This window comes from Tenebrio molitor, chromosome 6, assembly GCF_963966145.1.
Source record: "Tenebrio molitor chromosome 6, icTenMoli1.1, whole genome shotgun sequence".
Lineage (NCBI taxonomy): Eukaryota > Metazoa > Arthropoda > Insecta > Coleoptera > Tenebrionidae > Tenebrio > Tenebrio molitor.
This window is the reverse complement of record NC_091051.1, coordinates 7,595,104-7,608,474: the sequence shown is the minus strand read 5'-3', so window position 1 is coordinate 7,608,474 and position 13,371 is coordinate 7,595,104. Positions and strand designations below refer to the sequence as shown.

General features: G+C 36.2%; 3 protein-coding genes and 2 long non-coding RNA genes across 5 annotated transcripts; 2 read left to right on the top strand and 3 right to left on the bottom strand.

Moving 5' to 3' along the window:
- Positions 1 to 62: 62 nt before the first annotated feature.
- On the bottom strand, positions 63 to 446 carry LOC138132937 (uncharacterized). Its single transcript, XR_011160224.1, has 2 exons — positions 368 to 446; positions 63 to 307 (listed from the first exon to the last, which is right to left on the bottom strand). It is a non-coding gene; the product is annotated as an uncharacterized lncRNA (long non-coding RNA).
- Positions 447 to 4,113: 3,667 nt separating this feature from the next.
- LOC138133939 (uncharacterized) lies at positions 4,114 to 4,796 on the bottom strand. Its single transcript, XR_011160577.1, has 2 exons — positions 4,418 to 4,796; positions 4,114 to 4,350 (listed from the first exon to the last, which is right to left on the bottom strand). It is a non-coding gene; the product is annotated as an uncharacterized lncRNA (long non-coding RNA).
- Positions 4,797 to 7,473: 2,677 nt separating this feature from the next.
- LOC138133755 (larval cuticle protein F1) lies at positions 7,474 to 8,262 on the top strand. The gene is made up of 2 exons (XM_069051707.1): positions 7,474 to 7,623; positions 7,675 to 8,262. Exons 1-2 carry the CDS (start codon positions 7,615 to 7,617, stop codon positions 8,206 to 8,208), a joined length of 543 nt encoding a protein of 180 aa, XP_068907808.1. The 5' UTR covers positions 7,474 to 7,614; the 3' UTR covers positions 8,209 to 8,262.
- A 1,382-nt stretch (positions 8,263 to 9,644) lies between these two features.
- On the bottom strand, positions 9,645 to 10,565 carry LOC138133406 (larval cuticle protein F1-like). Its single transcript, XM_069051310.1, has 2 exons — positions 10,220 to 10,565; positions 9,645 to 10,166 (listed from the first exon to the last, which is right to left on the bottom strand). The coding sequence occupies exons 1-2, from the start codon at positions 10,229 to 10,231 to the stop codon at positions 9,708 to 9,710; spliced, it is 471 nt and encodes a 156-aa protein (XP_068907411.1). The 5' UTR covers positions 10,232 to 10,565; the 3' UTR covers positions 9,645 to 9,707.
- An 813-nt stretch (positions 10,566 to 11,378) lies between these two features.
- Positions 11,379 to 12,249, top strand: LOC138133407 (larval cuticle protein F1-like). Its single transcript, XM_069051311.1, has 2 exons — positions 11,379 to 11,670; positions 11,726 to 12,249. The coding sequence occupies exons 1-2, from the start codon at positions 11,659 to 11,661 to the stop codon at positions 12,179 to 12,181; spliced, it is 468 nt and encodes a 155-aa protein (XP_068907412.1). The 5' UTR covers positions 11,379 to 11,658; the 3' UTR covers positions 12,182 to 12,249.
- Positions 12,250 to 13,371: the final 1,122 nt, after the last annotated feature.

Sequence of the window (13,371 nt, the reverse complement as noted above, 5' to 3'; positions counted from 1 at the left end):
ATGCTTTAGAGCAATAAATTACCCTTTTATGCACTCTAATGAGGTAAATAAAACGGCCAAAATTGCTTGGCAGCGCATAAAATCCTTTATTTACATAAATGCACCTTTACACTTTATATAAACTGGTCTTCCTTTACCAAACAGCTCCAACAAGTGGGCTGGCACCCCATGCAGAACCGATGAGACCGCCGCCCAAGGGGGTAGCCAATGGAGAAACCAGTCCACCGTCCCAGGAAGAGGCAATAAGTTGTGGTCGTGCTCGTGCGTAGGTGAAGGCAATAGCCAACACGAAGAAAAGGGCAACAATCTAGAATACAAAAAATTAATAATAAATACTTTACTAATTCGTAGTGTATTATGTATTCACCATAGATTTCATGATGGTTTTTAATTTGCTTGTTTAACGTTTGTAATTGTTGAAACTTATATGTCGGGATACACAAGGGGACAAGTTTATATAGGACACCTTATCCTTGAAAATTTCCTTTTTACGTGTAAACAGGTTATAATGTAACTGTCCGAATTATTTCAACAGAAATTTTGGACGAGCGGGCATCAAACTTCGCATAATTATCATAAGATTAACGAAACAAACAAAGAACATGAGACGGACTTGTTTCCTGATTTGATTAAAACAGCTAATCGACAGAAATGTAAAATTCTTTTTTATGGGTGCCCATGTCAGTAATGACGTGATGTAACAGCAGATTTAGATGTTTGCTTTAAAAGAAATGGAAAAAGTGTCTTGCTTTGAGCTACAAATTATCCGTTCCCTGCAACAAATTTTCTTGAAAAATCCTAAGATTTTTAGATTTACTTATATCATTCCTGACCAAAAATTAATTACTAATAGGTGTTTAATACAATATGTCAAAAGAGAGTGAATATTCTAAGTTGTTACATACCAGACACCACTTCTTAAATAGCAAATTTACAGTGATGACTATTCCATTCACCTGTCATTTGTTAAAAATGGACCAATAAAAACACAATTTTACACATTTGTTACCATGGTTTCAAAAAATTGGACCGAATATTCCCACTCGTGGAAATTGTATCGGTAATACCACTAGTGATCCCAGCGATAATTTTTAACAAATGAATGTAGCCTGGAGAATTGCTTCCAAATAGACTCACGTGTCTTTTTGTGTTGTTGGAAACATTTTCTTCGATTTCTGCGTTAATTTCTTCTTCCGATTTGCTCCCAAATTGCCAAAGTTGGTTCATGGAATAGTCCTCCGAATACAACTCGTAGTCCAAATTATGTAGACTATTTTTCAAACTGGTTTCACTCATTCAGTTGTGCTTGCGAATCTCACTCGTGGATTCACTCCCAAGCACAATTGATAATAATTCGTGACCAGTTTGAAAAATAATCGACATAATTTGGACTACTCGTGGTATTATAAATGATTATTATTGCTTGCAGTAATTTCATCCCAATAAGATAGCACATGGGATATATGTATTCTTTTTTCCCATGTATTCCACACAGGTAATGACTTACTTTACCGCACGCCCTGGAATAAAGTACATAAAGACAAAATTAGAGAAAATTAAACAAGCTAGTTCATATTCGACTCAAGATATTTTAAGGGTAAGATCTAGGATAAGGATTGACGCTGCTACTTCTGTGCCTGCAGATAGATTTTCGCCTAAAAAATTCATTCTCTTTTCGCAAACTTTCATGGAAGCATAAATCTAAAATTGACTGTTTGTGTAGTTGTTGAGGCTTTGCTATGATTTTGAAAACAAATAGCGGATATTTCTACTGCTAGAAATAATGAAGTAAATAACTTGATCACAATTCTTCAGTATTGTTATAGCATTAGCTAGTAAAAGACAAATAGTCAAAATCTGTTTTAAAAATAAACGAGGTCAAAGCTGCACCTTTTGAGCCCCCATATTTTCAAATCTAAGAGGTATAGAATTTTTTCATTATTTTATAACATGAGTTGACATTGCTCCATTGAGTTTTTCCGCGAATTTTGGGGCTCCCAGTATATACCACTTGTTGGGTAGATAACTAAAACTTCTTTCAATTATATTTAAACACTAAACGAGGGAGTAAATTAAGTAATTTGTTTTTGCCAATCAGGTAAAGATCAGTCAAAAATAAAATGTGTGCTCACTAAAAAGTTTTTTTTTCCAACGTCAAGTCTGAAAATGACATTTCCATCACTCAATTTAGAGATGAAAGTAGGCGTTTGCATCACATGTGAGGAAAGTAAATCACTTCCCTCACTAGTGGGGAAAGTAAAAAAAAAAAATTGATCCCCATTTAGGTATGTACATACTTTCTTTAAAATAACGTTCAAATATACATATATATGTTACGGACAAAGACGATAATTCGGCCAATAACGTTATTGGCCGGTCAATGACGATAATGGCCAGTCAAGTTGGACATTAACCATAATGACCGGCCAGTAACGTTAATGTCCATGTAATTTGGGCAATGTTAATAATTCATTCATAACATAAAATAATACCAGCGCGCTGCATAAAAAAATTTGCAATTCGAAGTACCATGGATCACTCTCATGCCACAACAAAAATGAATAATTTTGAGTACTCTCAATATTATTTGAAAAATTTGTATTTTTCACTTTGTTCTAATTAGCTATTTATGCACCAAGGGCGTTACAACGATGATTATGCCCGGAGAACGATGAATCCAGCTCGAGGGCTTTACCCCGAGAGATGGATATCGTTCGATGGGCGTAATCATTCGGTGACGCCGTGGTGCATACCAGATTTTATTTTTCACTATACGTGTTCTTTAAAAAATTTCATTACGCCCGCTTATTCTTATTACACCCTGTTATTATTCCCCGGTTGTTATGGACATGTTTACGTATTTCGTATCCTAGGAGTTATCATGCAATTATAGTAAAGTGAAAAATAAAAAAAATCTTTTGTTTTTTTTATTTACTTACGTTACCAAGTAAAATTTGATAAGTGTGAATAATATTTTTTCACATAGTACCTACTTCAACACATTTGATAAATAAAAATACTAAAAGAAAACAATATATGTATTGTCTAGTTTCAATAATAATCATGTAACCTACGAGTATATCAGCATTACCCAGCCGTTTTTGACCATTATCATTAATGACCGGGCAATGCTGTTAGCGTTAGAATAAAAATGACATTTTTAATAACATTGCCCACTCACCACGGGCCATAACGTTAATGTCCGGTCATTATCAATAATCGCCAGGAAAAATGGACATTCACGTCATTGTCCGGCCATTATCGTCAATGTCCATTTATCGTCTTTGTCCGTAACATATATACATTTGTCAGAATTCTTTATTAACAATTAGCACTTACAAAGATACTTAACTTTTTTATCAGTATTATAGAAATTAAATGTACAATTTTTTACACGAATTAAAACTCCAAATGTTCCTGATTTTTTTTTCTAAATAACGTGTCGGTACAGAGCTTGACGTTGACGCCAAACTAGCGCTTCTTACTACTTGTCTCCATCTCAGTAACGCATCGTATTCCTTTCCGTAGCGTGCTCGAGATTTTATAGGTAATAATTCCAAAGATACCTACTTCGCTGCTTCTTTAATTTCTGTATTTGGTAAATTTACAGCACTATCTTCTACTTCCATCACTATTTGTTTAGTAAATTCTGAGTAATTTTCAAGTTTTGGTAAAAACACGACTTGACATTCATTAATTAAATTTTATTGTTTACTGTGAGCATGGAAACGTGATTTTCAAATTTTACTTCTATGTTGATTTGTATAAAATAATAAATTGATAATACCTATGCAAGATAAACCGAAAGCTCTTGACGTTGGAAAAAATAGTATGTTATATACGTGAGGGAAGGTCCATTGCTAAACTTGAATGATTAGATTAACTCGCTATCGCTCGTGATCCAATTGTCATTCTCGTTTAGCAATGCATCCCTTTCCTCACTTATATAACAATATACTATTTTAATTATGTGAAAGTCCTTGTAACTGCAGCAGCTTCGTAATAGAGAAAAATCAGTCACATCGGAATCCATAAAACTTTTTGCCAAAAGAGCCTTAGTAGAATAAATATCTATACGTATGTGTGAGGAGGAAGTCAAAAAAGTCCAAGTAATTAAAAATATAAAATCCTTTATTTACATATATGTATGTGCCTTTACACTTTATAAAAACTGGTCTTCCTTTACCAAACGGCACCAATAACAGGACTGGCAGCCCATGGAGAAGCGATGAGACCACCGCTCAAGGGGGTAGCCAATGGAGAAACCAATCCCCCGTTCCAGGTAGAGGCAATAAGTTGTGGGTGTGCGTAAATGGAGGCAATAGCCAACACGAAGAAAAGGGCAACAACCTATAAAAACAAATAAATTAGTTAACACAAATAAATAAATTGCAAGACTTATATTTTTGTATCTTACCAAGCACTGCATGATGATTGTATTCAATATTGTAGTTGTCTTGTAGTGATCACAAACTTTGTATGCCAGGATGAAGCTCCTGGAAGCTTATATAGGACACTCTAACCTTGACAGTGTAGTTTTTTCGATATCTTAACAAGTTATCTTGCAATTTTCTGAACTATTTCAACAGAAAATTGTTTTTCGACAAACATAATTATCATAAATTAGAAGAAAAAAAAAACAAATAAGGAAACAAAACAAATTTATCGAAGACACCGAAATATGTTTGAAAGTTAATTTTTCCGAAGATGCACCAAAGAGACATTTTTCAAATGAAGACGACAAGCGACATGAGTCACATCTGTTGGGACCTGTTGGTTTGAACTTTAGAAAAAAATATGAAGCAATTGTTGCTGAAATTTCATAATACAAAAAAGGAGTTTGCGTTTGAATTTGTAACAGAAGCTGTCAAAAACCTGTTTTACTCGTATAAATACGTGAGGATGTAAACCAACAACACTAATATTGACCTGGCTTGGTAGGATTACTCAACTTGAATCAATGTCACTTAACAAGAGTTTAAAAAGTAGTTTAGGTGAAGAGAAAATCATAGAGGGAGCAACAAGGGACAAGAAAATGAATGATAAGGGACAAGAAAATATAGACAATTGATACATTGCATAAATTTTATTGTAAATCTTATGTTTGCAAATAGCAAAGTAGTGACATGTGATGTCACAACATAAATTCTGAGTGACTTAATACCATTATTTATGGTCGATCTTGTGTCATTACGAACTCCACACCTTAAGCGAATCTAATTAATGTCGAAACTAAAATTATACGCCTTAACTAATTTATTATTGTTCGCATAGCGAAGAAAATTCGGTGTTAACTTGTAAATCCGATTGACATACTTAATAAGAATGTTAATTTCCTAGTTACACATGTCAGAATCCACGGACAGAGGCGTCCATTCAACCCTGCAATAGAACCACGATTTTTCTAATTGTCTGCATCAAATCGATTTTCTTAGAGGCCACCCCTTTGATTATATAAGCTAATCAGCTAATCACAGCAAGCATCATTCAAACGACAACTTCGTCACAGAAAAATTCAAATCATGCGTTCTTTGGTGGTAGATTTACACCAAAATATTTTTAACAAATTGTTTAATATTTTTTTGAGTTTTCAGGTCGCCTTTGTTGCCCTCACTATTGTCTCTACCGAAGCTGCCATAATGCCTATGATGGGACGTGCTGGAATGATGGGGGGTGGTGGAATGATGGGGGGTGGTGGAATGATGGGGGGTGCTGGAATGATGGGAGGAGCTGGAATGATGGGAGGCGGTGGAATGATGAGAAGTGGTAGAATGATCCGAGCTGGAGGTATGGGAGGTGGTGCGGGGATGATGATGGCTCCTATGATGATGGGAGGCATGGGCATGGGCATGGGGGGTGGCGGCATGGGGGGTGGCGGCATGATGATGATGCCACGAATGATGGGACGAATGGGATAACAGACTTACAGAATGGACTCCTTGGATGATGTATAATTAAAGAAAATTTTCCAATATTTGTGATAAAATTAAAAAAAATGTACAGCGAAAAAGTATTTAATAAATGGGTAGTGCAACTAATAATCTTTCTATGAAGAACAATATTTAGTATCTATTGGCCAGTTTTTATTGGTTTTTGTTTTCCTACATTAAACAAGAACTACAAGAAGAATGAAAATTAAAAAATATGAAATATATTATCCGTTCACGATTGTTTCAAATTCGGACTCTCTATGAAAATCTGACATTTTAGTTGTCAATAATGTGATTTGGCGTAATAAATCTATTTTATGTTATAATTGAATTACACTGGATTAGAGTCACTGGATCAATTAGGGAATTGACAACAAGACGAATATTTAATAACGAAACGTCATATGACAGGACCTGACGCCAATCTAACAAAAAAATATCGGTATCTTCTGCGTGTTTAAAACAATCGTGAACGGCATATAAAACCATTAAACATTTTGATTGGATGACAGTTGACAGTTGTGACGTATTTAGTCTTTAAAAAAAATAAGCTCCATCTCATTTTGACAAGTGTTGTTTGTTGTACCTGGTTGTACCTCTCCAGAGGAAGATTTGGAAATTGGTTTTTATTATTGTGGGAATTGTGCACCACTTTCTTTTCTCAAGTTATTAATCAAATCTTGTATGATGACATAACCAAAATGAGTAAAGTTCTCGAATTTTTGCTCATTAACATAATGTCATTGACATATAACAAGATTTTATCAAGATTTTGTCAAAGAACTTGTCGATCCTGCATCAGCTGTAACAATCAACTGAAAGTGTCTGTAAAGCGCCTTACCTTCTTACGACAATACCAGCACTAAGTGCAATACGAAATCGATTAAAATTACAAAAGAAAACATTTAAGACTTAAGAGATTAAGTTTGCATTAATGATCCATTTTTTCTATTATATGAAAACCAGTTCATTTCCATATTACATTTTTCGCCATAGAGAGAAAGGTTTGCGACTTTGTTGGCAAATTGCAACATTTGGATTACAAAACGTATTGGAAAAAATCAAAATTATTGTATTACACGAAAAATGTAATTATGATTAAGTAATCTATCGATTCCAACAGTAGTAACAACAAGAGTAGATAAGATTGTTTATCGTCGAAATAATTTTAAATGAAAATTTATTCGGCAATAAATATGCAAATTCCATTCAGTGCTGTTGCTACACCTCCATTGAACAATGTCTTTCATAATATGGGACATATTTTTGCTGTTCATTATTTTGTTGTAATAAATTGCTGACAATTAAAAATTAATTATGTGTGTCTTTGCTCCATAACAGTTTTGCACATGGCCGTCGTTTAATTTATTTCTGTAGAGCTTCAGCGAAAGGTGACGGTCATGTTAATTAATGAATCGAGCTTGAGACCTCCATAAACTGTATAATTTCATAATAATACCGAATCGGTACCATCAATATAATGGGTGATACTGATATCTAGATATTTGACATTATAATTGGGCACTTGAAACATAACACACCAAACCAGTTTTATTTAGGGTGGCCACTAAAATCTTGTTGAGGTTGAGGCCATTGTAGAGCTATATAAATCGAAAATTTCTTTCAGATCGACATCAGACAACCACTCAAGTTTTTAACAAACACATCTCCCAACAAAACCACCATGAACGCTGTAAGTCCATAGTTGTCAAACCATCATCACATCTAATTTGTTTCGTTGCAGTACGTAGCCGTCTTCGTCGCCTTCGCCGTTGCCACCGCCAACGCCGGCCTCATCGGAGCCCCCATCGCTGCCCCCATCGCCGCTCCCTTGGCCACTAGCGTAGTGTCCACCCGCACCATCCACGCCGCCCCCGTCGCCGTGGCCCATGCTGCTCCTCTCGCCGTAGCTCATGCCGCCCCCGTCGCCGTAGCTCATGCCGCTCCTCTTGCCGTAGCTCATGCCGCTCCCGTCGCCGTAGCTCATGCTGCTCCCCTCGCCGTAGCTCACGCCGCCCCAGCCATCGCCTATGGAGGATATGGATCTGGATTGATCGGTGGAGCTTATGGAGGTGGATTGATCGGCTCCCGCTCTCTCTATGGAGGATACGGATCTGGATTGATCGGTGCCCGCTCTGTCGTAGGAGGATACGGATCTGGATTGATCGGTGGAGCTTATGGATCTGGATTGATCGGCGGAGGATTGTATGGTGCCCGTTACGGACTTGGTGCCCCCGCTCTTGGTCATGGATTGATTGGCGGCGCTCATTTGTACTAAATTATTTACAAAATCTGTGTGATGATGTATAGAAATAAAATTTAACTTATTCAAGTCTTTTGTTTAAATTTGTTTCTTCTGGATAGTGAAAGTGAATTTTAATATAATCTTAGTTGGCAGTTAAAAAAAAATCTACATCGAATATAAGTTACTGGGAAAGTGATATCTACACATCGACAAGAAAAAACTACAATTTTATTGTTAGAACAGAATTTAGAAGACAAAAAAGATTCCGTAGTGGTGCCTTGAGGGAAACCATCTAGTATCAGTGATACAGAAATTTCTGTACTGATTTCCTAACAAATGTATTGATTTTTGGTCAAGAAATGTAATACATACATGTTTATTATAATTTTTTTATTTTTAAAATTTAATTACTGATCAATTTCTAAAAAGTTGCTTTTAATTATTTCTGTTAATAAAATAAAATAAAATTGTTTAATAAGCGTTAAGAAAAATGACAACGTGCTGTAAGATTTAATCGATTATAACAAGACCTTGTTTTTTAATAGGATAAATTTTTTTATTTCACAAAAACTTTTTGGTGATAAATTTACGAATTTGAATTGGACATTTTTCTTCTGATTAAGATTTAATCTTTGAAGAAAAATGTCCAATTCAATGAGTAAATTTATCAAACACAAAAAGTTTGAGTAGATAAATTAAAAAAATTATCCGATCGAAAAAAACAAGGTCGAGTTATATTTGTTGAGATTATATCCAGAACAAAAAAAAACAACAAACAACCACAATATATTATTATTTATCGACGAAGAAGTCATTTTCATTAAATTATAAAATGAACTGTCAAATGTGACAAGTGGAAAGAAAAATTTTAATCTGACAAAAGGAAGCGAATTTTTATCCGAGACAAACAAAAATGATTGGTTCAAAAGTCAAATTCTCATTGGACCATTGCCTGTGTTGCTATAGTGATGGAAATAATCAATATAAAAATTTTAACAAGTCTAGCAAAATTTTTACGACAGTTGATTAATAAATTAATAATGATAAATCTTTTGCTTTTGCAAACTAGATAATAAGCTTGTTAGAGGTGTGGATTCTCTCATGGGCTGTGACCTTGGAAATATCTGCGAAGACGGGCGATAAACCAGTGAAAAATCTGTAAATGAAAACTGAAAACGTCGACTAGTTTCAAATTCAAATACAAACGAGAGAGAGAGAGAGACAACGAATGACGATGTTTTCCGGTCGGTTTGTAGCGCCTACTTGAGACCGATATTCGTCGTTTGAGCAGATATGATTCATAGTTCATGAGAAAATCCAAGACCTCTACACATTTTTTCTTTACAGTCTTAATTTCTCTCGATAAAATTATAGGTAGAATACCTATGATCTCTTTATGTTCTCACATAATCCAAATGCTTATTGATTCTTTGTCAATTTGGGTGATGAAATACAATGAAAAGTCCAAATTATTCAATAAATAATTTTATTTTCCTGTCTCACTGAGTCTGGCAATAAGAATTACATTTTCTTTACCAGGCTGCCAAGGGGGCGGCAGAGAGTGTAGAGATGGCTGGAGCGCCGATGACGGAACGAGCACCGATCAAACCGGTGGCCAAGGGAGCGGCAGAGAGGGTGGAGATAGCTGGAGCACCGATGATGGAACGAGCACCGATCAAACCGCCGCCCAAGTGACCGGCAGAGAGGGTGGAGATGGCTGGGGCACCGATGATGGAACGGGCACCGATCAAACCACCGGCCAAGGGACCGGCAGAGAGAGTGGAGATGGCTGGGGCACCGATGATGGAACGGGCACCGATCACACCGGTGGTCAAAGATGGACCGGCGAGGGCTACGGGAGCGGCGACAGCTGGGGCGGCCAAGGAGATGGAACGGGAGGCAACTACACTAGTGGCCAAAGGAGCAGCCAAAGGAGCTCCGAGGAGATTTCCAGCGCTGGCACCGGCGACGGCGAGGGCGGCAAAGACGATCTACAACATTTGAAAATACTCTATGGACTTACGCAAAATCTAAAGGGTTTTACCAAAGCGTTCATGGTGGTTTTTTGAGTTTGTTTGTAAACTGTAGTTACAAAAGCTGTGTCTACAAAAACTGCAGCATGACTTTATATAGTGACAACTTGTCCTCCACCGAATTAGGTGGTTCTATTTACAAAAAAAACCTGTTCCATTGTGGGATAATTTGCAGGCCCACCATAAATGTCAGATCTAGTTGGTGCGATGTGGTAGCTTATGAAACATTCAAAAAAATTGCATTTTGCAAATTTGTCACGTCTTTGCCATTTTTCATTAGGTTTCATTATGTTACATTCTGTATCAATATAGAAGAACCTAAATCTTTTGCACTTGAACCTTGAGGACAAGTTTCTTCCTCGTGCAAGAGACTTTATCTAAAAAACTACAAAATTATACTCTGAAACAACTCCTTTCTTACCAAGAATTTCCTCTAAGACAATAAACAATTGTTATTACGTTGAAAATGTTAGATGTTGAGTAAGTCAAATAAAAAAATTGTTTTACTTAAGTGAATTACTTAGACGATGTGCAATGGGTTCTCTGACCTTGCGATAGTTATTTGAGATAAATAATTTATATTTATGGCGATTAGATCTCACTCTGCATTAATTAATTTATCACATTTATAAATTACAAAAGCTTTAATTATGTATTATTAAAAATTACCTTTCCTTAATTTTCTGAATAATTTATTTTAAATAAGCTTTAATTTTATTATAACCAATAAAATAATAACAATATCTCAAAAATGAGGTATGAGTCATTTTTTAAATAATTATAAATTTCCTGTTTGTTAAAAAGTGAACGATTTAACATTTAACAAAACCTAAGCAGGAAAAAACTGGGTTAACAGAAACAACCTTCAGATCCTTATAGATCAAATTGACGTATCCCTGCGTTAGCCAAAATAATAATTTCATTTTATTTGACATTTTTTTCCACAATTTAATGCTGTAGTAGGCAGTTTTTTCATAAATTAATAATTTTTCCAAAAAGCAAGAGCATATTTTATCGATATCCTTGCAAATTATTTTTAAACTCGACTTTTATCAACTGCTATGAAAATTATTGGCAATTCATCTTTTTTAACATTTTCAAATTTACGAGTTAAAAAGGTTCAAAATCCATATTTTTAACTTCTTGTGGCTCTTGTATGGATGATTAACATACTTTGCTTGCCAAATCACATTTGTAGTTTGTATTTGATCATTCAGATCACACTTCCAACTGCAATTTCTTGCAATATTTCATAAGCCTCATCATGGTGCGTAAACATCAAATTTTATAGTACAACCATATCACACCACAATGAAACAGGTTTTTCAACCACTGAACAATTTTGGTGGAGGACACCATTTCACTATAAATACTCAAATTTTGCTTTTTGCAGATATCACAACTTTAAAGCTATTGTAACAACAGTTTACAACCAAACAACACAATTACCATGAACGCTTTGGTAGGAACCATTTCATTTTAACTGTTTCCTTTCACTACTGTTGTTTTATTTGCAGATCGTCTTTGCCGCTCTCGCCGTCGCCGGTGCCAGCGCTGGAAATCTCCTCGGAGCTCCTTTGGCTGCTCCTTTGGCCACTAGTGTAGTCGCCTCTCGTTCCATCTCCTTGGCCGCCCCAGCTGTCGCCGCTCCCGTGGCCGTCGCCGGTCCAGCTTTGACCACCGGTGTGATCGGTGCCCGTTCCATCATCGGTGCCCCAGGCATCTCCACCCTTTCTGCCGGTGGCTTGATCGGTGCCGGCGGTTTGATCGGTACCGGCGGTTTGATCGGTGCTCGTTCCATCATCGGTGCCCCAGCCATCTCCACTCTCTCTGCCGGTCACTTGGGCGGCGGTTTGATCGGTGCCCCAGGTATCTCCACCCTCTCTTCCGGTGGCTTGATCGGTGCTCGTTCCATCATCGGTGCTCCAGCTATCTCCACCCTCTCCGCCGCTCCTTTGGGCGCCGTCTGGTAAAATGTTGTTGATAAACTGTTGTTACTGATGTCTTCAATGTTAAAATAAATTTATTTATTGAATATTAATTTTCTGTATTTTATTTTAATGTCAAAAACTGAAATCTTTTAATTTTTAATGGTAAAACATTAATAATCTATTACACCATTTGTTAAAAGGAATAATAATATGTCTAGATCATCTTTGTTTATCCTGTTTATCGCCGGTGTTAGCGCTGGAGGCTTTGTCGGAACTTAGTTCGCTGCTCCCTTCGCCGCCCCTTTAGCTGTTCCGTTGGTTGATTCTTTGGCTGCTCTCACGCCGTTGTTGCCACCACCTCCGCGATTACCGCTGCTCGTTTCGCCACTTGCTTCCTTGCTTGATCGGAACCCGCTGCATCATCGGTGCTCGAGGTCTTGCAGCCGCTCCTCTCGCCGCCCCCTGCTAAATAGATTTTTCAAATTAAAGTGCCAACGACCAGTGTCCATAACAAAGGTTGTATTACTTATTGAACAATATTTGTCTTTTATTGTTCCCCTCCAAACTAAAACTAGTTCAACGTAAAAATGGACTTTGTAGGTTAATTAATACAAACATTTTTTTGAAAATTACAAGATTTATTGAGTGGAAATTTTTAAAATGGTGATTTGTGGACAAGTCTAACTTGTTTCGTTCAGTTTGCAATTAGAAGCAAATTACAAATTCTAAATTATTGTTAGCTGTAGATACCTAACCTAAAAATATTCATTTTCACAAGTAATATTCTTTTTCTCGGGGATTCTCGATGTGGATAAAATGTCAAAACGAAGAGACCAGAAATGGAAACAGGTGTTTCTTCAGTCCTGTCAAAATTACAAAAATTTGTTAAAGTTTCACTTTCAAGTGATATTTGTGGTCAACCAAATGGATACAAGCCATAAATTAACACTTTTGACAACTTTGTTACGAAAAGAATCGTTCGCATTCCTCTTCAGTACCATTGTAATTCAAAAATCGGTACATTTAACCTTGATCAGATGTTTCCTCAATATATTTGCAAAACTCTTAGTTATTATTCTGTCGTTGGCAGATTTAAATGTAAACGGAAATTACTCGATTTTTAATTCACCTTGACTGAGATTAATCTCAAGATATTAAATTCTGGTGGGTAGCTCAGAATTACGAAATGACGTGATAGTTGCTATTGTTAATAATCCCTTGTTCTGTTCTAA